At 39.8% G+C, this 26,194-nt stretch overlaps 2 protein-coding genes across 2 annotated transcripts; both read left to right on the top strand.

Annotated features, from left to right (window-relative positions):
• The first annotated feature begins 818 nt into the window (after positions 1-818).
• On the top strand, positions 819-18,171 carry acvr1c (activin A receptor type 1C). Its single transcript, XM_084362576.1, has 9 exons — positions 819-987; positions 6,284-6,514; positions 11,232-11,477; positions 11,596-11,826; positions 11,924-12,091; positions 12,576-12,732; positions 13,195-13,319; positions 13,454-13,584; positions 14,405-18,171. The coding sequence occupies exons 1-9, from the start codon at positions 918-920 to the stop codon at positions 14,528-14,530; spliced, it is 1,485 nt and encodes a 494-aa protein (XP_084218702.1). The 5' UTR covers positions 819-917; the 3' UTR covers positions 14,531-18,171.
• A 2,909-nt stretch (positions 18,172-21,080) lies between these two features.
• Positions 21,081-25,532, top strand: cytip (cytohesin 1 interacting protein). The gene is made up of 8 exons (XM_084362929.1): positions 21,081-21,618; positions 21,932-21,981; positions 22,111-22,165; positions 22,311-22,413; positions 22,650-22,743; positions 22,852-22,918; positions 24,074-24,140; positions 24,357-25,532. The coding sequence occupies exons 1-8, from the start codon at positions 21,451-21,453 to the stop codon at positions 24,833-24,835; spliced, it is 1,083 nt and encodes a 360-aa protein (XP_084219055.1). The 5' UTR covers positions 21,081-21,450; the 3' UTR covers positions 24,836-25,532.
• The last annotated feature ends 662 nt before the right edge of the window (positions 25,533-26,194 follow it).

Raw genomic sequence — 26,194 nt, 5'->3', positions numbered from 1 at the left:
AATGTATTATAATTAATTTTGCTGCAATAAATGTACTTAAATATCAAAAATAAAAATCACAGTGATATATATACAGTATATATCTAATTATGATGATAGACGTGTATATATATATCTATCTTACTTATCACTTAAGTACAGTGCTTGAGTAAACAACTTAATTACATACCATCACTGTATATTATAAAGTAGCAGAAAATGGAAAATACTTATATAAAGTACAAGAACATTATAATTGTACTTGAGTAAATGTACTTAGTAACATCCCATCACTGTTTAAATAGGGTTAGGAAGTTGCATATGCATAACATGCTTGTATCTGATATTGTACATTAGAAACTATTTATTTACTGTAAAGCAAGAATTAATAATTATTTTAAAAATTTGACCACCCCACAATTTCAACGGCCCCTTTCTGGCCCCCCTTCTGAAAAAATTCTGGGGGCGCCCCTGGCTGTAGTTTGTACTTTGCATCGTGTACAAACAAAAACTCTGGATTAAATAAAATGGATCAACAGGCCTATAATGAAAATAATTTAGATTAACACACTTGTAAATAGGTGACACCTCCACCAGCTGCAGACATGTCCATGCTGAAGGGGCTGACAGGACAGGAGGAGGTGTTTTCACTGGACGTGCAGCTCTTAAATGGATGTGCTGCACACTTTCTCTCTGGCTCTCATTCACATGTCTTCATCAGAGGTCTGCAGCGCTAATCCTCTTAATCCCAGTCAACAGAGGCGGAGCAAAAGCTCTCTTTGCGTTTTACAGTTCAGCCCCCCCCCCCTCTCACCCCGCATTCACTGCGAGGCGTTTGTGCGGGCTGCGTGGCCGACGGACTTCACCGCGATGTGTGATGTTGTGTTTTCTGTTTTCTGAGTAAAAACGCCGGACACGGAGCAGATGCTGCCCAGGCCATGACCGGTCCCGGGAAGCAGAGCTTTCAGGCGGCGCTGATCTTCCTGTCCGTCGCCCAGCTGACCGCAGGTACAGTGACAGACTCCACTCAGCAGGCTTCACCACGCTCATCAAGTGCATTCATTTAGTAGATTACATCATTTTAAGGCTTTAAGCGAGTTATTAAACTGTCTCGGGTATACACCACTGGTTTGATATGATCAATAGTTCAGTGGACTTCACCTTTATTGTATTCTGAGAGAGCAGCTGACACTATTTTTCAAGAATTGTGTCTCCAAACACCATGAAATGAAGTTTATTCAACTTTGAAGAATACGTGATTTAATGCTCTTAAAAGTTATAAATTAGCCTACTTGATGATAAATGTTTTATAAGGCTGAATGTCTCTCTCTCAAGCTTTAAATGCACAGAGCAGGTAGGCTATTTAAAGGAAATTACAAAACAGCCTGTTTCTCCAGGTTGGATCACCTGTGGGACAGTAGATATTCATAGACCATGTGTTTTAAATTGCTCATAATAGCTTACTAAAATTAAAACAGAGAGTGACTGATAGGCTAAAACCTTACTTAAAAAATATGTAAATATTGTCACTTTTATTCTTTGTTGCCATTCCCCTCATGCTGTCAGATCATGGTCAGATCATGGGGTCAGTGTTAGAGGCAAAAGTTAAAACTCTGCTGCTGCTTTATGCTTTAATACCTTTTTTAATTTACACATTATTGAGACATTATCTTGATACTTTTACCCATTTGTTTAATTATCTAATTTGACTTTAGATGTATACTAATGCTGCATCAATTGGCCAATTAATTAATTGGCTCATTGACAGAAAATGAATCACTGTGAGATAATCGATTACTTGTTTCTGCCATTTTCAAGAAAAAATTACCATACAACTTCTTCTCCAGTGTGACAACTTGCAGCTTGTCCTTGTCAGAGATGACAGCACGCTGAATATCTTTAGGTCTCAAAAAAAAAAAAAAAAAAAGGCAATTTTAGGATTTCACCTTGAAATGCACGTGTCATCATTTTCTTGCATTTTATAAACCGAAAGATGAATCAACAAAATAATCAGCAGATTAGTTGATAATGACAATAATAGTCAGTGATCAATAATCAGTAATTTTAAGCGGTCGTCCCCAGGCTGTAGTGCTGTATTAGATCCAGAGTTCAAATAAAGGTTATTCTACATACAGTCTGTCTCACTGGTGCTAATGACGAAAGCTTCGCTGCATTTCACTTCTTTAAATTGGATCTCCATCTGAATAATTAGTTAACAGGTTGATGAGAAGAGTTTGTCCAAACGTATCGAGCATCTCACCGAAGGAATTCAGTCTCAACCGACTCTTAGTGATACATATTTGGTTATTTTAAGAGTAAATACATTGTATAAAGTGTGTTCACCGCCCCAATTTAGAGCTGCAGCGCTATACAAACATCTTTGGAGAATGAGGAAACGCGCACACATTCCAGGATGTGTGGAAATAAGCAGAAGTGTTTGATTTAAAATAGCAAGAAGCTTCCTCAAAGTCACTGATTAGATTCAGCTTTTTTTGTGATACATGTTTTCCCGAGATAAGTGCTCCATCTACAAACTGCGTCCACATTGCTGAAAAGAAGTTCTTGATGCCTTCGATGACAAACAGCTCCAAAACTATTCTCTCAACTACAGCATGTATCGCACCACAAAACTTTTTTTTTTTAACTATGTTATAACTATAAACTTTTATTGATTTCTGGCTGTCTTCACACAGTTTGTGTGGTTTGTTGCAGCTCATTTTGCAGACGACAATCCATAATCAACATGAAGTCACATGTAAGGGGACTCTCCTGGTTGGACACTTGATGTATGTCATAAAGAAGGAGGTAGAGAGAGTAGGAGATGAAGCTGTGAGATGAAGCAATGTTTGAATATAAGGCGGCAAATTCTATTGAGTTAACAGTCACCAAACTTTGTTACGGTGCCCTATTAGACTGTGTGTCTAATAGATCTGATGAGGATGTATTTTCTGATTCGCAAACTGAAGACAGTGTCCTACACAGGGAGTACAATTACTAAACTACATGCAAAACCAGAAACAGACAGTAGATGGAAATTCTCAGTGGAAAACAGCTCCAACACAGTAAAATAGTGTATTTTGAATATATTACTTAACTGCCACCGTACGTGATTAAGTAAGCGATTAAACACAAACACACTAATGCTTAGTGATTCATCTGCTTTAACAAAGCTTAAAAAGCGACGAAGAGTGTTTAACCTCAGTTAAAGCGCTACAGGATGTTCAAACTTCATTCAGTAAGCATTGTCCTTGAGAGAGTTGTTGCCAAGCAACTCCAAGGTACTCGCTAGAAAAAAAATCTTTTTTGTCATTTTTCAGTCAGGCATCCCCTGAACTGAAGTCCCGATCTTTTTTTGTCAAGAGGTTTGTGTTACTTCCAGGAGGAGCTTTAGAGAGTTATTTAAAAGGTTGGTGATATTCTGTATTATACTGTCAATTTCAATAATCCCATTTAATGTCCAATACTAATGCTGGGTTACACATTCCTTCACTACAATGAACATGGGCACTGCTGTTTATTTTGAGTTAATCCTACGCAGTCTTGGTGCGGTAAATGCTCACCGGTGCACCAAATGTACATTAATCTGTGGCTGAAAATAGTCCCCACGAAGGGGCTATTTGCCAAAAAATACAGTGCCCAGCTGTTCCAGGAGAGATTAGGCTTGGCTGTTTAAAAATCATTTTTAAACAATTGCATTTTCAGTGAGTACATTGGGATATAAGAACATTATCTCCATGTATAGCACTCAGTGTAAAGTGGAACAAAATTGCCTTTCTTCAGTGCTCCAGTGCACGAAGAAACAGGATAGGGATGTAAGATAGTACTGAGAGGAGAACCAATTATTGGTATTTTGTATGGGGTGTCTTGACTTAAAGATATAGAACAATGCTGGCCTTTATTTTGAAGTACATATCACCCTGTCTGGGTTGATGAGCTGCAACACTCAATCTGTTTCAGGGATGACCCTCAAATGTTTCTTCTTCCATCTATTCAGTAGTAAAGTATAATTGCGTTACACCCCAGGGATCAATCCACGGTCCCATTATGTTCTCTTTTCGGGTAATAGCCTTTAGTATTAAATGAGACAAACAGCTGCCATAAGACCTCCTTCTTGAGTTGCTTATCAGCTCTGAAGGACTAGAAATCTTCAGATCTCATTCAAAACTCTGACGTGAAAAGATACATACTGACTGAATCCATGCATCCGACCACAAACATTAGATTCAAACTCCATTTGCAGGAGTAGGAGTCAACAACATCATGAACTTTGACCACCATCTCAAGAAAGGCTACAGATGTTGTTGCTTCCAGTTGTGAAATGTATCTAGTTTAATGTGTGATCATATCTGTCAAGTGCTGGAAAAGATTTATGAATGTTTTTGTCCTTCTTGGAAAGAGTATTACATGAACAGTATACATGCTTAGATTGCTCCACTTCTCTTTCGGGTGTCAAGGGGTCAAAAACACCACTGCAAGATTTAGTGTGTTTTGATATGTCACGTTCACCCAAAAATGAAAATCCAGTCATTATCTTCTCACCCTCATGCAGATGGAAAGCTGGTTTTCGTCATCCACAAAACATTTCTGGAGCTACACAGCAAAACAGCGTTGCAGCATGTCCCTAAACAACTGAAGTAGATGGGGACGTGTTTTAAAACGTTAAAAGAAAAAAAAGCAACTAAAAGAAAATAAGAATGGCTCCACTTGTGTAATCCCAGTCTCCAGAAAGCACCAAGATCTCAAATTGATTTGAAAAGACGCTATCTACACCCTGCGTGAAGCCAAAATCATCACTGTAGCTGCTAGGCTAAAAGAGTTAGCTCACACCCTGTCGGAAGTTTGTGCACAAGCTCAGCGGTGTGTCAATACCGGAAATAAGGTCTTTGCAAATCAAATTGGAAAATCAGGGCTTTCAGAAACTTGGATTACCCTGGACGAGCTGAATGGAGACACATTTTGTCTTTATTTCAGCTGTTTTTTTAAATATTTAAAGCATGTCCCCATCTACTTCAGTTGTTCAGGAGAATGCTGCAACGCTGTTTTGCTGAATTTGAAACTTTCCATCAGAATGAGGGTGAGTAGATAATTAATTAATTTTCATTTTTGGGTGAACTTGTCCTTAAAAATCAGGGTATGGCTTTCGAATTGCCCCTTGAAAAACGTATATATGTGCCAAATCATGAGTTAAGGTTTATGAGTTAAGTCATGTCTTAATGGTTTGTCTTGTATTTTTTAAATCATTTTAATTCCTGTACTTCAGCTCTATGGCCACATACACATACTGTCTCTCTGACGATATGAGTGACATTAACTTCCTGACTCTCAGTATTAATGAGGCCAAATGGGTTTCAAATGTCCTGATACCTCTTCAGATGTCATAGTTAATTGAAAAAAAGTTAATTGATAAATGACAAATACAAGGTACAGAAGCCCCGAGGGGCAGGTGAGAAATCTTTTTTTCTGGTGAGCCATTTACGAAGTCTGATTTGTTGGGTTAGGATCTGCGATCTGGTGGGAAAAACAAGAAATAAAACATTCGACTAGAATTTTTTTTCTTTCTCCTGAAAAGACTTTTTGTTTTGTTTTCTCAGATGGAAAACAAGAATTAAGGAATTTAAGATTATCCTGCCCCCACCAGATCACAAGTCACAAACACAGGAGAGAAAATATTTTAGATCGGACTTAGAAAATGGATCACCAGAAAAACAAAAACAAAACACTCGCCCCTCACGGCTTCCACAACCAGGATAAACCAAAGAGTAAAATAAAGAGGTGACATACTGACCAATTAGTTCTGCATGAATGTAAAAGAGTTTGTTATCTGATAATCAATGGTCACATTTTAGAGTAAATTACAACTTTATAATATGATTATACTTGGACATCATAAAGACCTTTACTTACCTTATTATCAGCAGCTATACATTTCACCTACTGGCTATATTAAACATAGATTCATTGAATAACTTATAATATTCTTACGGTTTATTTCTAGGTTTTTCCAGTGAGCAAGCAGTGCAGCCTTGCTTATCAATCACTCACAGTCTTATCAAACAAAGCATGACAGCAGCTCCAAGTAGAACACAAGATTATCTGGGTGTTAAACTAAGAGGCATTACTCTGTTTCCTCCACCTCGGGCTTTTTAAGAGCATGGACCTTCTTACATAACAGGAGAATCCTGCTGGACAGTTTCTGAATGAAACTGTTTGGGGTCATTTCGACCCTTTTTTTTTTTACGAATCATTGATTTAACTTTGTTGAAAATAGTGATCTGAACATAATGGGTAATTCGATGTGTTTCAGGTCTGAAGTGCGTGTGCCAGCTGTGCGCCAACCACACCTGCGAGACGACGGCGGACGGCGCCTGCTGGAACTCTGTGATGTTGATTGACGGGAAGGAGGAGACGGTCAAGTCGTGCCTGTCGCCCTCTGAGATGAAGGGCCAGGTCTTCTGCTACAGCTCCAGAAATGTCTCCAAGAGGAACTGCTGCTTCACCGACTTCTGCAACAACGAGACTCTGCACCTACGTCCAGGTATGACGCTACTGAAATGATGCAATCTTGCCTCTGTGTCTGGTTGTCTTTTATTTATTTGTTTCATGAACGTTTTCCCGTTTAGACCAGTAAAGAGTAGTGGGAAAGAAAAAAAACTCCCCTCCAGACAGTCATTTGATGTCACGTTGCTCAGTAGTTACAGTTTTCATTCGACAGCAGCACCAGCCCAGTCTGTGTGGGATTTCCCACTCATTCTGGCCCTGGCGAGACGAGGTGGATGCTGATCCTACTAGATCCTGTGACATAACAAATCTGGCAGACGCAATGGGACGGCGTGTGTGATCCTCCCTCCCTCCCCTCTCTGATTTATAAATAAATACTGTCAGCCATGTAGTCCTGCTGCAAGTTAAAGCCTCTCATGGGTCTGCTGGGTAGAGGTTGGCCTTAACGCACATGGGGGATTACTTACACCTGTGGACATTCAGTGGAAAACACTGGGAGGTCAGAACAGGTTCAAAGAGGTCACATTGCTGCCATTCATTAATTACGTTTTAAGTATTGTGTTTTTCTGTTTATTTGTAACATTTACAGTTATGGTTCATGGTGATTGAAATACTTGTTTTAACGCACCGTGTTAATTGGATCATTTTTGAAGAATGTAAATCAGATTTATTAAAGCTGCAATAATCACTTTTTTGGCATCAGGGACAGAACTCCATGACTAGCTGAAAAACACACGTATTTCACACATTATGGCCTGAAGTTGACATGGTTAACGTATCATAGATGGAGCAATGATAGTGTCTGTTTGGAGTTGAGTTTCTAGTCTTAAAATAAGTCGCTCTCCTCGTAGCTTTGTTTTTAGGCTTCCACTGACTCGTGAGGAAAAAAGCCGTTGTTTCAGCTGCTAAATCTCCACTTTGTTCCCCAGTTATCCTCTAACAATGTCTATCCGCTGTTTGGTGCTAAGTGGCTAGAAAAGGGGTCGAGAGAGCAGTTCGACTGACCGAATCAGCAAAGTCGCCCGCGTAAAACCCAGACAGCGAACTGAAAGATGCTAAAACTCTCACTAGAGCTGCGTAGAACTGCAGAGTGGGGTTGTCATCACGAGAGAGCCCGTGCACATTTGCGTAGTCTTTCGACGCTTTGTTCAAATGAATATATTGATTAGTGCAGGTCTGAAGGTGCAGCAAGTGTTTCTGGAGAAAGATAGTTGATTGTTGAGTCTCCTGCAGGTCTTTAAATACTGAATACAACTTTTTTTTAACCTTAGAATAACTAAATCATGTTGATGCTACAGTCTTGTAATAGGGTGAATGGTGTCTCTGTCTCAGCCACTCTGTCCCCCTATCACTTGTTTCTGCACTATGTAACTTCAGTGAGAGGGTAGGATCACAGCGTTACATACATACATACTTTAAGATGCAAGTTTTCAACACATAACATTGTTATGACGTTATGAGTTTTGTTTGTAGTTCGCAATTACACTGCCTCTGACAAACTGTTACAGACCCAGGAAGTTAGATCTATTTAGGTGTGGCAACCAAATCAATTGTACTAAAGTGAAAAAGTGCTGCAGATTCCAGTGCCTGCATTCATATTTAGTGGTGCTGCTGCATATGCGCCTGTGAACACAGTATTAAATAAACATTGGCCCATCCATAATCTTTGACACCTAATTAAAGAGAAAACTAAGTGTTCCCCCTGCACTGATTTATTTATTTAAAGTAGTTAGATGGCACAGTCAGACAGTGGTCACTTTCATTAAATGTAGAGGTGATGCAGGAGATTTGAAGTGCTGCAGACTGTTGATGAGATGGGTCAGTGCTGCAGCCTGAGGCTGTGATGGTGTTGACTGTGAATGAGGACACCAGAATCAATCTGTTCCACTGCTCTGCTAAATATCAGCATGTGAGCTCATCCACTCTGGTGTTTATTCTGTACACAGATGCATAAATGCTTCAGTTCATGTTATGGTTTCCTGGTTTTGTGGACTTGGATAGCGTCTATGTTCTTCTGTGGTTAATTTCCACACATGTATTTGGATGTTGTGCCAAAAAAACACTTTAAAAGGCGAAATGACTGCTGAGATTACATCCTCGACCTGCGCAGCAGAACTCACCTCAGAGTCAAAGGACGGTTGAAATTTGTGTCGCCACTGGCTCAGAGGAGAGGAGAGACTTGTTTTGCAACATATCTACTGCGCTCCAGTTGGACACATGGCAGGAGATGTATTTAGGTAAAAGGCTAAAGATGTCTTAGGAAACTGTGGTTTAGTTCAGGATGTGTTGCTTTGCACATTTAGCCTTTCGCAGATGTTTAGGTCACGCTCATGGTGAGGACATTTCATACTTTGGGGATTTGGTAGGATGAAGCGGCTGAAGAGACATGGAGAAACTTTGTTGGATTTTGGTTTTTTAAGTCTGTGTTAGAATCAGAATGAAAAACGTGTGCACACTGTCCTCTTTACTTGCACTCGGGAAGCATGTAATAAAACATTTCAAAACACAGACCTTCATCATGTTATTGTGTTGTAAGGTTTTTTGTTTGATTTAGTTTTTTGTTGTGTTTCTGTGGACCCTTAGTCTTCTTCTATGCACCGGTCAACCCAAAGATTTGTTGATTAATCAATTAGTAGATCGAAAGAAAAAAAATCAAAAAACTATTTTGATAATTGATTAATTGTTTCCAGTCATGTGTCAGTTGACCAAACTTAACATTTCAAACATTTGACTTCAAAATGGAGAGTGAAGAGGAAATCTATTGTAATTTAGAGACTCTCTTAAACAGTTATAGGCATCAAATACTAATTACAGGGATTTTGCTCCCCAGGAGAGCAGTTGATGGTCACTTCAAGGTTTTGGCAACAGGAAAGTGTGACGGTTTAAGTTTGGTTTCTGTTAATTCCTGTTTTATTTTGAAGTTATATCCTCCTGTGTCGTGTCTCACTTTCTACTTCCTCCCTTTGTCTGTTTTCCCGCCCTTTTTGCTCCTCGCCTGTATTCAATTAGTTAATCAACCCTAGTGTATTTAAGTCCTTGTCTTCCCCTCTTGTCAGTTCACAGAAGTCTGTTGCTGTGTTTCCGTGTCGCTGCGCCTCATGGTGTGTTTCTGGCTTATGATTCCTCGTGTCTTCCTGGTTTGCACTTTGCTTTTAATTTGTACATTATTTTTGGTTTCTACTTTGTTTCGCTTTTGTTTCCTGGATTACTCCGGTTTTGTTATTTGCCTTTGCCTGCCTCGTCTTGCTGCTTTATTTTTTGGGATTTTGGTTTTCAGCTTTATTTGATAAAGCTTGTTTTTCTTCCCTGCCTGCTTGTGTGTCTCGCGTTTGGGTCCCATTTTGTGTAACCTGACATAAAGTACAAATTAGGCTAGCTTAATCAGGTCTAGGACTTCACATGGCAAAAAAACCCCATCATGTTGCAATTGAGATATGATAAACGATTCATGGGAATGATCATTTTTTGTGTCACCGTTTTTCATTTTCTCTGAAAACAACTGACGAAATCATGTTGATGTGACATTTGTTGGTGTCTGTAGCAAACAAACAAACATGTTTATTACATCCGGAGAACAAGATTTGTAGGCCAGGACATCTCTGCAGCTCTACAGTACTTCATTATAATCCGAACGTGACACACATAGGCATGTAGGCAATATGACTGAGTTGAGTTTACTCCTAATACTGGGCATGTGCATCCTGCGTTGCTATGGATATGTTGGTGATATCATCAGACTTCATCAAAATGACAAACAAAGATTGAACATGTTGAATCTGACAAAACATCTCCAAGCAATTCCAACAAGGACAGACAGCTGTGGCACCACTCAAACGTCTGTGTTTGTTGGAGAATGTGTGATTGGTTTTGCTTCTTTTCTTCCTTATTTCTGATCGTAAAGAGTCTTTGGGCCATTGGTTGGACAAAAGAAGCATTCTGGAGACGTCACTTTGGGCTCTGGGAAGTTGTGATGAGCATTTATAACCATAATTCTGACATTTTATAGATCATTAAACCATTAATCCTGAAAGTAATCAGCAGCATGATCTTTAATAAAGGTAATTGTGTAATGCTGTTCCAGTGTTCACTGTGCGTTGTTTTCCCAGCACGTCTATAAATCTCACATTATCACAGCACCCACAAGCTCTCCTATTTGTGTTAGTGTCCAGGTGTCCTCTCCACCCACAGACAGAATGAAGGTCAGAGATAGAAATGCTAGGTTACGTTGTTTTGCCAAACCCACAGTTTATTACCAGGTGCACCTGTTTCTGATCAGAGCATGTCGCTTGTTTTAAATGAAGAAGAGGAAACCTGTTGTGAGAAAAAATACATTCAGATTTTCACGTTATGGAGAATTGGCTCTGGAGGATTCTGCTGCTGTATCTCTTTATTACCTTTAATCACTGAGATTTATGGTCAGACACAACTTCGCGACTGCCAAATCCACTTTTTCCATCTCTCTAAATTTTAAGAACACTGATAGGGTCATGGCTTAATTCTGCTGAGCTTAAGGTCAGAAATGTGTCCTTATGAAATAGTACATCAGCATATTTAGCAGTTGTTTCTGTCCTCTTGAGAAAATACACTTTTATCACCAATGACCACCAGAGGGTGCAACAATCATGGGGAGCTCAGTGATGAAACATAACTACAGATTGCCTCTCATCCTACTGATCCTTTGTATTAAGAATTCGGTCATATACAATATCGGCTACCTTCTCATGTTGGATGTGTGTGTGTGTGTGTGTTATCAGAGAGGCCTTTGGAGGAAGAGCCCGCCTGGAGCAGGCTGCAGCTCGCTGTGGTGATCCTGGTGCCCTCCTGCCTGGTGTGTGTGGGCATCCTGCTGGCCGTGCTCGTCGTGCAGGGCCGCCGCTGTGACTACAGCAGAGCCCACAAACAGGACCCAGAGGAGCCGCTGGATGACCAGATGCTCATGTCACCTGACAAATGTCTCAAGGATCTGATCTACGACATGAGCACCTCGGGCTCTGGCTCAGGTAAGAGCAGAATGTTTGATTCTTTCTGTGTTTAACTCAAGAAGATTTCAACAAATGATTACAAATAAATATCAGCTCATGGTCTTGCTGGTGGGAATCATTATTTTGTGTCATGCAGGTCTGCCCCTGCTGGTCCAGCGGACTATAGCTCGGACCATCGTCCTGCAGGAGACCATTGGGAAGGGTCGATTTGGGGAGGTGTGGCGGGGGAAGTGGCGAGGAGAGGACGTGGCGGTGAAGATCTTCTCCTCTAGAGACGAGAGGTCGTGGTTTCGTGAAGCAGAGATTTATCAGACAATCATGCTGAGACATGAGAACATCTTGGGCTTCATTGCTGCTGATAACAAAGGTGTCGCATTCAGATCCAAACATTATCAAGTCCACTGTTATTATAGTTATGAGGTAACATGCTAACACGTGACTGTATAATCTGCTGTGTGCTGCAGATAATGGCTCATGGACTCAGCTCTGGTTGGTGTCAGAGTACCATGAGCATGGCTCCCTGTATGACTACCTGAACAGGTACACACTCTCTGTGGAAGGCATGATCGTCCTCGCCTTGTCCATAGCCAGTGGGCTGGCACATCTCCACATGGAAATCATCGGCACGCAAGGTAAGGCTGCATCTATTAAAGTTCACCCAGAAATTAAAATTCACTCATTGTCTTCTCCCCCTCATACCAACGGAAAGTCAAGTGAAGTTTTGTAGTCCACAAAACATTTCTGGAGCTTCACAGTAATAATGATCAAATTACGATGCTGTAGGACATGAGACGTTTAGAACAAATACTGTATTTTGCTTGATAAATTCATAAATCCATCAGAAAATTGATTAATTGACAGAATTATATAAGCACTACAGTAATTTCACAGTAAACCAAATACAGTTCAGCTGTGTTATTTCATTAAGTTTGATTGATGGCTGCGATAATTTGATTACATGATGTGTACAGCATGACAGAATACTACACAACACTGCTGCAGAGGTTTGTTTTCCATCAATCAATCCTGAAAATGTATCACTGAAAGGTGAAAAATATTGATCTTAACATAAAGCACATTTTTGAAGAACTTATTTGTGACCTTTTTTGATTTTAGGGAAACCTGCCATTGCTCACAGAGACCTGAAGTCTAAAAACATCCTGGTTAAGAAGAACGGCACAGCGGTCATTGCAGATTTGGGTCTGGCTGTGAAACACGACTCCAACACCAACACCATCGACATACCGTCCAACCACAGAGTGGGAACCAAAAGGTTGGAATACCTTCACAAGGCACAATACAAGTAACACACACACACAAAAAAAACCCTGGATTTAAAGTGAAGCGAGCAACTTTTATCAGCGTGGTTCAAGCTCTGTTGGAAAAATGTTGGACAAAAGTCAGAAAACCTTGAACACTTATTTTGTATTAGAAAGTCTTTACATTTCTTATTTTAAAGTGATTGATAACAATACCGTGAGTCAGCCAGGTGTCACTCGAGTGCGGTCAGTTTTTTTTTTAAAGACATTGTATTTGTTCTTCAATTTCTAAAAAATCTATAATGTTTGAGTCTCTTTACGTTCAGAGTGATGAGCTGAGCTTGTTTTTTTGTAGTTGCTCCATATTCAGACAAGACACAGGTTAACAACAAACCCACTCACAAATCAGTTAAGGATGTTTGAAGTACTAGCCACCTTTTTATTTCATTAGGCCTTAATCACTTTTTCCTCTGCAGGTACATGGCCCCGGAAATCCTTGATGAGACGATCAATCTCCACAGCTTTGAGTCATTCAAACGGGCGGATATCTACGCGCTGGGCCTGGTGTTCTGGGAACTGGCCCGAAGATGCTCCGTTAGGGGTACTTTAAACGACACATGCACATATACACATTCATTTGGTTTATCAAAGTCAAACTGTGGCAGAGATGATAATCAGTTAGGCAGGGGGAGAAAAACAAAATTAACAAACTCTCCATTGTCTTCATTTTTCCAGGACTTAACGAAGATTTCCAGCTGCCTTATTATGACCTGGTGCCTTCAGATCCGACTGTCGAAGACATGAGAAAGGTGGTGTGTGAGCAGAAACTCAGACCCAACGTTCCCAACCAGTGGCAGTGCTGTGAGGTGAGACAATATGTCTGATGAATCATCATGTAAGATAGTTATACCTGATAGTACGATACTAACTCATCACTTGTGTGTGTGTATAAGAAATTATACTGCGTTGCCTAATATAGAACATATTTCTAGTTTATGGCCAATTTGATGCAAAATACAGCTTATCGTGTCTTATAAAATAGGTACAAGGTAAATTTAATATCATTTTTACAACACTGGGGTTAAAAAAAACTACGTATGACTTTTTCGCAACATTGCTGTATTGAAAGATCTTAGCAATAAATTCAGTGAGTCCAATGTTATTATTAAAGAAAGAAAGGCCGGACAAAAGTACAAAATAACACTCATGTTGCATGAAACCAGACATTCCCTTAAAAAGCTTCAGTAAGTTTTGGGGGGAAAAGACACTCAAAACTCCTCAAAGTCACATCAGCACAGGTGGGATGACACACCTGACACTTTTTCTTAACTTCACCTCATCAGGTTACTGACCAAGAGTGATTCACAAGCTGAGGTCAGGCCCTTTTGACTTAAACCTCTTATTGCTTGCATGTGCTGTCACTGATTTCACTTTAAAATAATATCTAACAGAGGAATAGTAGGACTAAGACTTTTATGTTATTCCTACACATCATTTTATTCATTTTTGGCCACCAAATAAAATGTTACGCCACAAACTTTACCCTCTGTAGTGGGTAATTCAACGCACATATGAAGCTTTTAGTATTTATATTCAAGGTAAGAAGCTGACGCTTCAGTCCGTTGGAAAAAGAAGTGACATTTTCGTTTTTTAATAAAAAACACTGTGTCCTTGATGATTCTCCAGGCTCTGCGTGTGATGGGCAAACTGATGAGAGAGTGCTGGTACGCCAACCCTTCTGCTCGACTCACTGCTCTGCGGGTCAAGAAAACTGTGTCCCAGCTGTCCGCCATCAAGGACGTCAAAGATTAGATCGACTTGTTGCCCTGCAGATCAGCGCTGGCGCAGGCACTGGTGCAACAGGAGACTGAGCGCTTGTTGGAAGCAGACAGGGAGAAACCGCTCTCTCTAACTGCCTGAGGCTGCCCTCTGCAGGACACAACCGCACTGTTCACCCTCAGAGAGCAGATTCAGGTTGTTTTTGGTGCCAAAGTATTGTAGGAGGGTGTCTGTGGCTGCTGCTGTGCACATAGACACCTTATAAACCAAACGGTTGAAGGAAGAGCCATATGAGATAAGAATATGTATAATGTATATACAGATTATTTTGCTACCTCAGACATTTAAGTGCCCAAAGCTTAAAGTTGCACATTGTGATGTTTTTTGTGCCATATCTTGTAGCAAACACAGTATTGATGGGTAGGTAGTGTGCTGACAATCACAGAGGATACTGGATAAGTCGCCCTGGTATCGACTTGTTTTAAATGACACACTGTCCCTGATCATTTGAGCTGTAAAGTTTGTCGTTGAAGATAAATGGTTCAGTGGAAAGGTTACGAAATGCTTACAGGAATACAAATGTGCATTTCCAAGTGGAAGACATCCTTCAGCCCAATATATCCGAGCAGGTTTTTTATTGTGATTAAGTTCTAACTAACCACAGCGGCTCCATGGAGGCAATGAGTCGCTTGTTCTGTTGGTCCAAATACTGTGATGACAATGTGATGACATCCCCGGGGATGTATCCCAATACTTCTGATGATCCTCTGACTTTTCTGTCAGTCCAGCTAAAACTAATCATTTTTGAAATTATTATTATCTTCGCCGCCCTTAGGCCAAACTTTTGGGGCAGACACTGCAGGTGAAAACATGCAGAGATCAATATTGAGATTTCCGTAACAAAACACCTTCTTTCAGACCAGAGGAGAGAAAACTTTCAAAAGACACATAAGGGTTATTATTTTAGTTCAGCTTTCTGCTTTCTGTTCTGTAAATGTGTGCAAACAAGCACATCTTTAATTATGTAGCCTAATGTACGTATTTAATCATAACAGTTCTGAAAACTTGGAAAACAAAAATAATTGTCTTAATGTAAGTGATCAACGGGGGAAGTTTCATCCATTTTCACCCCAATCACCTGTAGTGTCTTATGTTTTTGTCTAAAAATGTAAGGAATTTTACAATGCATACCTTTCAAAGGTCAATCTTTAAAAAACAAAAGTCGCTCTTTAAAAACCTCGGACTCTAATATGTCAACAAAATGAAACAAAACAACCATGGACCTGGCTTTATCGAATCTTCAGATTTGTGTTCTGAAAGTATGTTCAAAGGATTACAATGTTAATATTAAAATAACATTATGCACAGTAACAATTTCAGAAAACTTTATTTAAATAATACATTATTTAAATTCCCAAATATGATGAAAGCGAAGATCAGATTTTGATTAAGCTAAAGATGAAATAATAAAACAAGAGGATAATGACAAAAGACAGAACAGACGAAACGACAGATGTAGAAGTATCACTGGTGGTAAATCTTTACATTTCTACATTAAAATGTCTAAAAACAGCTGGACCTTTCTTATATATTTTGTTGACTTACATTATCCTAAATGTTTGCAAAAATGTTCAAACCCAGAGAAATCATGAATTTAATTCATGGTAACTTCTGAGGAAACATCAGATGATACGCCAGCGACTGAGGAAGGAAGGCGACAAACATCACTAAAAGAAATGTGAAAAAACTTTAATACATCACTTGCTCCGTGAACATTTCTGTCTGAGTTACGTCAGATAGATTTTGATCAGCAATGGTGGTTGTTTAACAATGGAGACAAAAACTCCCATGATCCCACGCTACTCATGTCTTTTGTTTTTATTGAGAGACGTGTAGACAGACATTTTACTTCACATTTCATAGCACAGCTTGGATGATGGGCGCCTAATGAAGCCTGTAAAGCCAGGTTTAGGGACAATTTATACACCACGTGTGCCTGTATGGGCCCACATGTGCGTGTTTCATATCATGTGAAGTGATCCCGCATTTAAAGATGTGAATCTGATTAATCAGTGTAGTGTTTGTGAAACCGGTGCTGTGGAGATAACCTTTCCCATCCATCATGGGGTTAAATTCACATCTAGCTTTACGTACACAGTCAATGTTCATGTTTTTAGTTTGCTAAGGCGAGGTCCATATATCCATGTAGCTGCTTACTGTAGGTGTTGACACATACAAGTGTTCTGCTGGATGATATGTAGCATCAGCTGTGTTGCCTCTTGAAAATAAGCTATGTACAGTAGCCTGTTGCTCTCTTGGGAAATATCCAACCCAAATCTCCACAATAAATGTTGACGATGTACATTTTCTGCAAACCACAGATATGTTGCAACTTTATGTCTCTTTACATTCAGTTTTCAATTTCATGTTGTTGCACCGTTGTGCGGCTCTGGCTATGTTAAAGCAGCATTATGTAGAAATTGGCCTCCCACAGTTTCTGAGTGCAACGCCACTGTGATAAATACAAATCCCAGGTCTGTAACAGTTTGTCAGAGGCAATATAATTGCTAACTACAAACAAAAGTCATTAGGTCATCACGATGTTGTGTTGAAAACTTGTATGTTGAAGTAAACATGTGTGTAACACTGTGATCCTACCCTCTCACTGAAGTTACACAGTGCAGAAACAAGTGATACAGACACCATTCACCCTATTACAAGGAACTGTACCATCAACATGATTTTGAAGCTGTTATTTTTAAGGTAAAAAAGTTAAATAATGTTGCTTTAAGGCACAGAAACAACTTGGTTAGGGTTAGGAAAAGATCATATTTTGGTGTAAAACACCTGATTTGGTCGTCGCAAACACAGCTGGAGATGTTCCAAGGTGCCCGTAAAATTGTCCAGTGGTTTCTCACTTACAAATGTTGAAACGCAGTCTTGCTGCTATGAAAGTCAAGTCGTACACATATAATGTGAGCCTGACATGACACGTATTGCACAAATGCCAATATGGTACGTATGACACATACCAATTTGAGAGTATCGGTGGTTTTCAGAAATGTAAACTGTCAGCATTTTATTCTGCCGTCTTCGCTCTCTTCCTTCTGTGAAATGATTAGTTGACTTTAATCATGCAATCATTGGACTTTCTGTGTTGCAGATTACAGATAGGAAATATTGAAAATGCAGTATTCAAGCGTCTGGCTCTGCCTGTGTCCATTGTTAACACTTGTAGTGTAATTAAATTAGTTTTATATCTCGTGTTGGATCTGTGCTGAGCCAAGCTTTTATTTTGTCTTTTGTGTCATATCTGCTTCTCCAAGAATCAGACGGGTGACACAGAAGAGATGATAGCTAAAAGACTTATCAGTCATTCCAAAGAGGAGTGATCACAATGTGCAATTTCTGACTGGTGTCTTTTTTTTATATATATTGTATATTAAATTGCTAAATATTAACAAATGTGATACTGCTTTCGTGATATATACTTTTGATTCTAAACCGTCAAGTTATTATTTAGGTTCATATTTTGGATTAATGTATGTGAATGTTGTGTGTTGTCGCTCAGATTTCATGCCATTGCACTGTATCTTTTCTCTTGCACTATTTATTCTGTATAGAAATCAGTGATATCAGTGGGTCAATAAACTGTTTTTCATGGAGTTAACTGGCTCAGTTTGAAATAAGTCTTCTTCATTACAACCCAATACCACCAATGAATTAACCATACGATAACTGTAGAATAAGGCAAATATTATTTGTGGTCTTGAGCTGAGAAATAAAGTGTCTAACAAGTCAGTTGTGATTGTGAAAGCACTGATTCTGCAGAGCTCTGCACATTGAAAGAATTTCCCAGAGCAGCTTATCTGAAACAGGCCTTTTGCATTTTCCCCATCTCGCTTACCTTAACTGACGTGACTCATCTCCACTTTCTGTTCTGCCGCTCTGTGTGTTTATGATGTGGATGTGTCCGTTATACAGAGGAAATCAAGCTGTACCACACTGAGGCTATCAGCACTTTGCAAATGAGTCAGAGGCCTTAAGAATGTGTTGCGAGATGCTTTAACAGATTTGTCAGTGCTTTGAGATCACGTAGTGTCACTAACAGGAGTCTGATGGACACTTTCATATAGTGAGTAAAGTCAGCAAAAGATCTAGTTGCTAAAAATGTTTACCACATTTACATGTTTTCTAGTCCGTCAAGTAAGAACACAAAACACCAGAATGGACAGGAGGAATGATTACAGTGACCAATAACTGTTAAATATACACGTAGGCATGTGAGTATTGTATTTAGACAGAAGAAATACGAATCTGTCCTTTAAACTCTATACAGCCTGATTCAGAAATTTCTCATGTATGAATCATTGTTTCATTATGAAGCAGCAGGAGAGTTTCTGCTGTCGATGAAGAGAACAAAACATGTACTTTTCTGTTCTTTGGCGTTTTGGAAATGTGGACTGGAATTAGCAATGTCCCGGTGAAATGGGATATCTGTGTTCCAGACGGTCCCGTGGTCGGTTGGCCAACTGGTCCTGCTGAGGGTCAGTGGGGCAGAGGGGAGTGCTGTGAGGCAATCTGTTAGTTAAGGAGTGTTTCAGCTGGGTTTAAATATGCAGCAACAAGGCTGAAAGTGAAATGGCCATTTTATCAAATGCTGTTCTTAGAGTAAGTATACATTTAAGGTGCTTCACTTGAGTATTTTCATTTATACTTTTACTCCACAAGCCTGCATTTCAGAGGCAACTGTTGTACTCTTTACTCGACTACATTTAGCTGACAACTGTAGTTGTTTCAACAACTAAGATTGAGCACAGAAGAGATTACAAAACACAATGCACTATTATAGATTAAATGACCTAACTATACAATTCGAGATAAAATGATTATGATGAAAATAAGGTCCCCACTGTTTGAAGCTAGAAAGGTGGCAGGGTCCGCCACATATAAACAAAGTAAAACAGTATGAAACTGTGTTGTCCTTTAAGGTCAGTTTGTTTATTCAGTTTATTCAGTCATGAAAACAAAGAGAGTTTGTTTATTTGGTTTGTTTTGGCAAAAACAAGTCAGTCAATGAAGATCTTTGTCTTCTGATTAAAAATACTTCCCCAAAACTACATATTGCATCTTTAAATCTGAGGTCTGACTACTGGTAAAAAGAAAGAAAAAAGCAGTGGTGGTATTCTTGTTATACTTTAATTATATTATTATTTTATTATTATTATTTATATATTATTATTACTAAATGAGTCTGTGTGGAGTATTGCTTTACTGATTACACTACTTTTGTGTTACTTTCACCAAAATAACCACAGATTTACTACAAGACATTAAAAAACGGAAGCTGCTAATATTGTTTTGCTACCATAGCCTGTGGCAACGTTAGCTTATGATTGGTTTTAACAGTAATTTTGCTGACTAGCTTTTAAAAAGCGGTTGATTCTTCCATTGACAGAGGCTATATCTTGCCAAAATCTTCTGTTGCTTCAGCTTGCTCGCACACCGAAGTCAGCCTGTCTCTTCTGCTTGCTAGCAACGTCGTCTCTCGCTGTTAGCTAAGTGTTAGCCATAATGTTGCTTTAACCAAACCCTCTTCAAGTTACTAGTTGTAGAGAGTTCCCATACATAGATCGCTATGACTTGACTATTACGTTTTTTTTGTTTGTTTGGTTTTTTGTCCTTTTCTCTTATAAACTCATAGTAATGGGAGGACAACTATTCAGTGCCGGACTCAGGATGTTTGAGGGGAAGGGGCAAAAAAAAGAAAAATGGCACTTTGTCAGGTTTTGTCCAGTGGAAGGGCTCTTTCCAAAGTTTTATCTGCCACCGGGGCATCCAAGAGGGCACTTTTGCTGTGTTTTTTTTTTTTTTTTTAACATTGGGCTAACTAACATTAACATTGCTAATGCTAGTTAGCTAATCACAGGAACCACATAATACCAACGGTGTTACACTACTGTCTGACAAACCTTGTTAGAAGCTGGAACTCTTGTTAGAAGAATTCTAAATATTTTTAAATATTAATTCCCGATCAATCTCAATTCAAGAAAAATAGATAGTTGTATTCTGCACCTTTCTACAAGCTCTGTAGATATATATTTTAAATGATTTGTAAAACATTAATAAATGTTATCAATATGACCTTTAACTTGTAATGGGAGTATTTTTACGATGTATTATTAGCACTTAAGTAAAGGAACTGAATACTTCCTCCACCATTTTCTCTGTTGGTCTGGTCAAAAGAAAGCTTTTGCACACGGCGAAAGATGATATTGTTTTTCTGCAGAGTAAACAGTGTACCCTTTGAAGGCCTGTGTGCGGTGGTGCATTGAGGTTCAGTTTTCTTTAACCCATCAGCTATTGTCTCCCTGACTGCCGGCCTGTGTGTTTGTGTGTGATTTCCCTTTTGAACTGAACCATGTCTGATGCCTTCTGCCCAATGACCCGTGCTGTCTGTTTGGGGAGCGTGACACTGGCCTTTTGTCTGTCCTCATAAGACAAGTCTCCCTGCTTGGCAGAACACAGGACTCGGGCTCAGACTGAAGCTTAGCCCATTGAGAAACTGAGAGTGAGAGAGGCTGAAAGCAGGTGCTGGTGGAGGCGTGAGGTGGCAGTTTCTCATGCATTGCTGATTTCTGACAGACCATAAATCGAATTGCTAAGACTGCAGAAAAGGGAAAGGGATTGTTTGAAGGGGAATGATAAGAAAAGCTTCTTCTTCTTCTGCAGACCAGCCCTTCTTAAGAAAGCCAAAAAACAAGTCAAAGAGGTGAACAGGAAATTAGGTACGTGAAGCTGTGATCTGCAGATGCAGGTCCACCACAACCCTCACATGACGTGGATTTCCGCTTTGACACACTTTGCTCCTGCCTGCACAGCAGGGCAGGGCCACACAATCGCTGAAGAGCTGCTGCAGCAGGACATGATGATGTTTTGAGGACCAGTCTACCATGCAGTCCACCATGAATTTCAATGGACTTCAACAGCAGGGCAGTCAGGAGAATTACATTCTGGATAATACTCTGAGGAAGAAATGCTCCCTGTGGTACAGGCGCTCACTGAAGGGAAACAATGATCGACACCGGCAGAACACAGGCTCTCAATCCAGAGTGCGAAAGGTGAGACTATAAAGCTCGAAAAATAGAATGTAAACACACACTTCTGCAATCAAATAACATCAAACAATACAAATTATTAGATAAAAGCTGCAACCTTTCTTAGTTTTCGAATGAGAAGCAGTTCACTGTGTAACAAAAAACACAGAATTTTCCTACAACTGGCTTAAAGCCCTTTAACAATTTTAATCTTTTGAGTTATGCAACACTATAGGATCAACATGTTCTCGCATAGTTTCCTAACAGGTTAAAAAAATAGTTTAAAATCGATTATATTGTTTTAAAGAGGAACTCATTTGTATTTCTCCTTTTGCAGCCGAAACTAAGCCACTCCAACTCACTGGTGGATTACTCTGACCCACAAAGGTAAATATATCAACCTGATCAGCAATGTACTACATGCAAAAAACTATTCATTGTATTTTCTTTGTTTTTTTAAATAGAAATAAAACCTAAAATGTTGGTTTTTTTTTTGCATTTTTCTCTTTTGCACAGGATCACAATTGCACTGGAAAAGCAAGACAATGAATCATTTGGTTTTGAAATTCAGGTAAGTTTAAGATCAATAACATACAATATGCATCATTGTCAAGCCTTTAAATCTCTAATCCTAACTCATTTCTACACCCACTCAAAGGCTTTTTGTGGCAGCTCTCCCTCTTTTCTTTAGTAACTAAATGTGCTTCTTGTTGCAGACCTATGGCCTGCAGCTGAAGGACAGCTCTGCAGTGGAGATGTGCACGTTTGTGCGCAAGGTGCAGGAGGACAGCGCAGCTGAGAGCGCCGGCCTGACCGCAGGTGAGCCACCCACATCCTCTGCACATGCTTTCACACACGCACAAAACTGTCAGACCTTATCATACCTTTCAGTTGAACATAAAGATTGACAGATATGTCACTTAACATGTACACGTTATGGTCCACCCCCCCCACCCACACACATACGCACACAGTGATGGACAAATACAATGCAAAGTCATGTTGTCTTCCCGTAACTGACGAGTTCCTGTTTTTTGCGTCCTCATTTATTCTAGGGGACATCATCGTCACTATAAATGGTGCCAGTATCGAAGGGTCATCTCATCAGCACATACTTGATCTGATCAGAGAATCAACCAACAGCTTGAGGTAAGTAACAGAAATGACTTTAATGACAACAGAGGATAACCTGCACGGAAATAAAAAACACTACTCTGGTGATCGTGTATTTAACTATGTGTTATAATATGATTGCAGGATGGAGACTGTATGTGGGAATGTAGTGAAGCAGATAGAGCTGGAGAAGAAGATGAATCTGCTGAAGGTGAGTCTCTCGGATCCCGGCCTCGTTCGCTGTTCAAAGACTGCAGCTCTGTAGTTGTATTAAGCAACCTACTAAACCATTCAAACCTTCCTGGTAATAATGAGAGCAGAGCTGCCACACTGTAGTTAATTACAGGTTGACCTACTGCTGCACCACAGTGTGAAACAGCCTAACATTTCACAACTAAACCTACACAGCAGCTTTCATACCGAGGTTTTGTTTTTGCAGTGGTGGAGGAAGAATTCAGATCCTTTTTTTACAGGTGCTATTTGTAAGAAAAGTTGATTTTTGAGTCTCAATCTCAACTCGTTAAATAATGACACTCTAGGTTTCCAAGAAAAAAACAAACAACTTTTCTTATAAATAGCACCTTTAAGTAAAAGATACTTAGAGGAGCAATATGTAAGCATTTTAGTTGAAAACTCAACATTAGGCCAATTCATACATTATTCTCAGCACATAAAGAAACACTTAAAGGGTAACTCCACCAAATGTCCACATTGAAGTGTGTTGACAGGTCTTGGGGAATACTACTGGCTAGGTGAAAAAGTAGTATAAAGCCTTTTGTGGCTCCAGAGGAAGCTGCATGTAATCTGGTCAATTGCCTCCAGTGATGTCACTCAGTGGCAAGTTGCATTGTGGGTAATGTAGGCACCATGTTTTTAGAAGGAAGATGATTGCGTGGAATAAAAAAGGTGATATCTCTACATAATGAGTCCCACAGTGTTATAGGAGTGTAATGCCAGACCAGTGAACTGCCTTTTAAAACCTGGCGCCTACATCACCCACAATGCAACTTTGCTCGCGAGTGACATAACTGGAGTTTATCAGTTTATCACAAACATTCCAAGTTTAATACACATTCTCACTGGACTGGGAGGATGTGAAAACTCGTGATGTGAAGAGCTGCCAGACAAATGTAGTTCAGTGAAAAGTGCAATATTGTCCCCTGAGATGTGGTGGAGTATAAGTTGTACAAAATGCAAATATTCAAGTAGAATCGCTCTTCCTCAAGTTTGTACTTCAGTACAGTATCTGAGTAAATGCACTTCTAACATTCCTCCTCTGTGTATTTGAACGTAAACATTTTGAGTGCATAGGTTAAAAGAATTTCACTGGAACTCAAACCGAATGTTTTTTTGTTTGTCTTTACAGCAATCACTACGTGAGAAGCTGATGGAGCTGCAGGCACTTACATTACAGGAAAAACGCCTGATGCGAGGTGAGAGAATTTGTCAAACCACAGCACTTCCTTTCTCACAGCCTTGGTCCTCTTTTGTGAAGCTACTCTGCCTTCGGTGTGAATTGAAGAACAGCCTCAAGATAAACTAGAAAAAAGGAGTTCCCCTGAGAAATGAGCATTTGAAGCTGCTGACGAACTTCCTGCTGCAAACTTCTCGCCAGCTGCAACTTTTACTCACTTTGTTTTGTTTTCCAGGTAACTTGAACAACAGCAGCCTCCACCTCTCAATGAACTCCTCAGCGTGCTCCCCCGCAGGCCACCGTGGCCGCCGTTTCTCCAGTGACAGCAGCTATAGGAGTGTGATGACAGATGACAGTGACCAGGCCAGTGTGTTTGGGGATCTGAGCTCTCCCAGCCCCTTCAGTGCAGCCAGCACCACAGACGATGGCTGCTTCTTCTCCAGAGATTTCACCTCACAGTCACAGGACAGCCCCGGCAGGTTCTCGTCGACCAGCAGCCATAATCACCAATCCCTCGGACGCTCCAGCAGCTCCAGCTTGGCCGGCAGCAGCAGCTCCCTCTCGCCTTCCTGGGAGGAAACGAGGATCTCCTCCTTGTTTGGCACCCTGCCCCGCAAGAGCAGGAGAGCCGCCAGTGTCCGCAAACACATCTTCAAGTTAATTCCTGGACTGCAGCGATCAGTTGAAGAGGAGGAGACGGGAACAAACACTTAGTGACATGTTGTTCAAATGCTGCTACTTTCTACTTGATAGAAAGGGTTGGCATGGTTTCTTCTGCTCCGAACACGATGTAGAAAGACATAGACACTGTAAAGAAGTCTTTCAGCACACTTAAAGGAAGGGGTTAACCCTCCATAAAGAATTAAGTGTTTGCTTTTCAGGGGACACAGAGATGAGAGACATTGTGGCACTTGGCATTTGTCAATGTCAAAGTTTACCCTCGAGGGCCCTGAGCCTGACTCACTGCTTGGCACAAAAGCATTATGATGGAAATGTAAAATGTTCTCCCTTTGAACAAGTGTTTGAATGAATGTATATACAAGATATGAGTGTGATCAGCATTAATCATATCAGCTGTATTCATGTAGCAACCTCAATTTTAAAGTGAGACTATACTACTGACCTAAAATATACAAGATGAGAACCATTCACTTTTCAGGTCAGACACGCATCTAAAAGCCACTTCTGCTACATTCAGGTGCTGAAAACCAAAACCAAACCTCTGCTGTGAATAGATGGCTGCTGAGCTCAAAACAGGATGTGGGTACAGGAGGTACTACTTAACTGTTTTCATTTCTAAAGCTATTTTCCGGCTGCACACAATTTAAAGGCTGAAATGTTATCTTGTGAAGTGTGAATGTAGATAATGGTCACGCTTTATTTTTATGTGTATGCAAAAGACCTGCAATAAAAAAACATATAAGATCTTTCAAACCCACCAGTGTTTTTCCTTCAGATACCTGTGAATGATGCACACTCACTCTCAAGGTGCAATTTCAACAGGAATGGTGTGACTTATCAAAGGGTGATGCAACTATTACACATGATTTACTCATAAAGAGAAACAAATGTTTAAGGGGGGGGGGGGGTACAATAGCTGTCAAAGATGAAGCTAAAGATAAAGCTTGAGAATAGAAACCCCCACACATTTCCTGTAATAAGTCTCACTTCTTTGGTTTCCTGCTGCTGCTTCTGCTAAAGACTGACAGAAAGACAGAAAAAAGAAAACTCTATAGTGGGTCATTGTCAAATTATGATAAATTAAACCGTGTTTTCATGCACCTGATGGTTACCATTTACAAAAAAGAAATTTTACAGAAGCAAAACTGAGAAAGATAACATTCAAATAGTTTGCAATGAAGCAGAAAATAAAATGGTTTAATGGGCTGATATATGAACATTTGTCACAAGTTGTCACATCCTTTATTTAAAGGTCCAGTTTGTAGGATTTAGGGCTTTCTAGTGGCAGAAATTGAATATAAAATTCATGATTATGAAATAATGATTAAACAATTCTTTTCACACTGTTTTCATTTGTGTATCATCACCTGAAACTAAGAATAGTTGTGTTTT

Source organism: Pagrus pagrus, assembly GCF_965226575.1.
Source record: "Pagrus pagrus genome assembly, chromosome: 9".
Taxonomy (NCBI): Eukaryota; Metazoa; Chordata; class Actinopteri; order Spariformes; family Sparidae; genus Pagrus; species Pagrus pagrus.
This window is presented reverse-complemented; position numbering and strand designations above follow the sequence as displayed.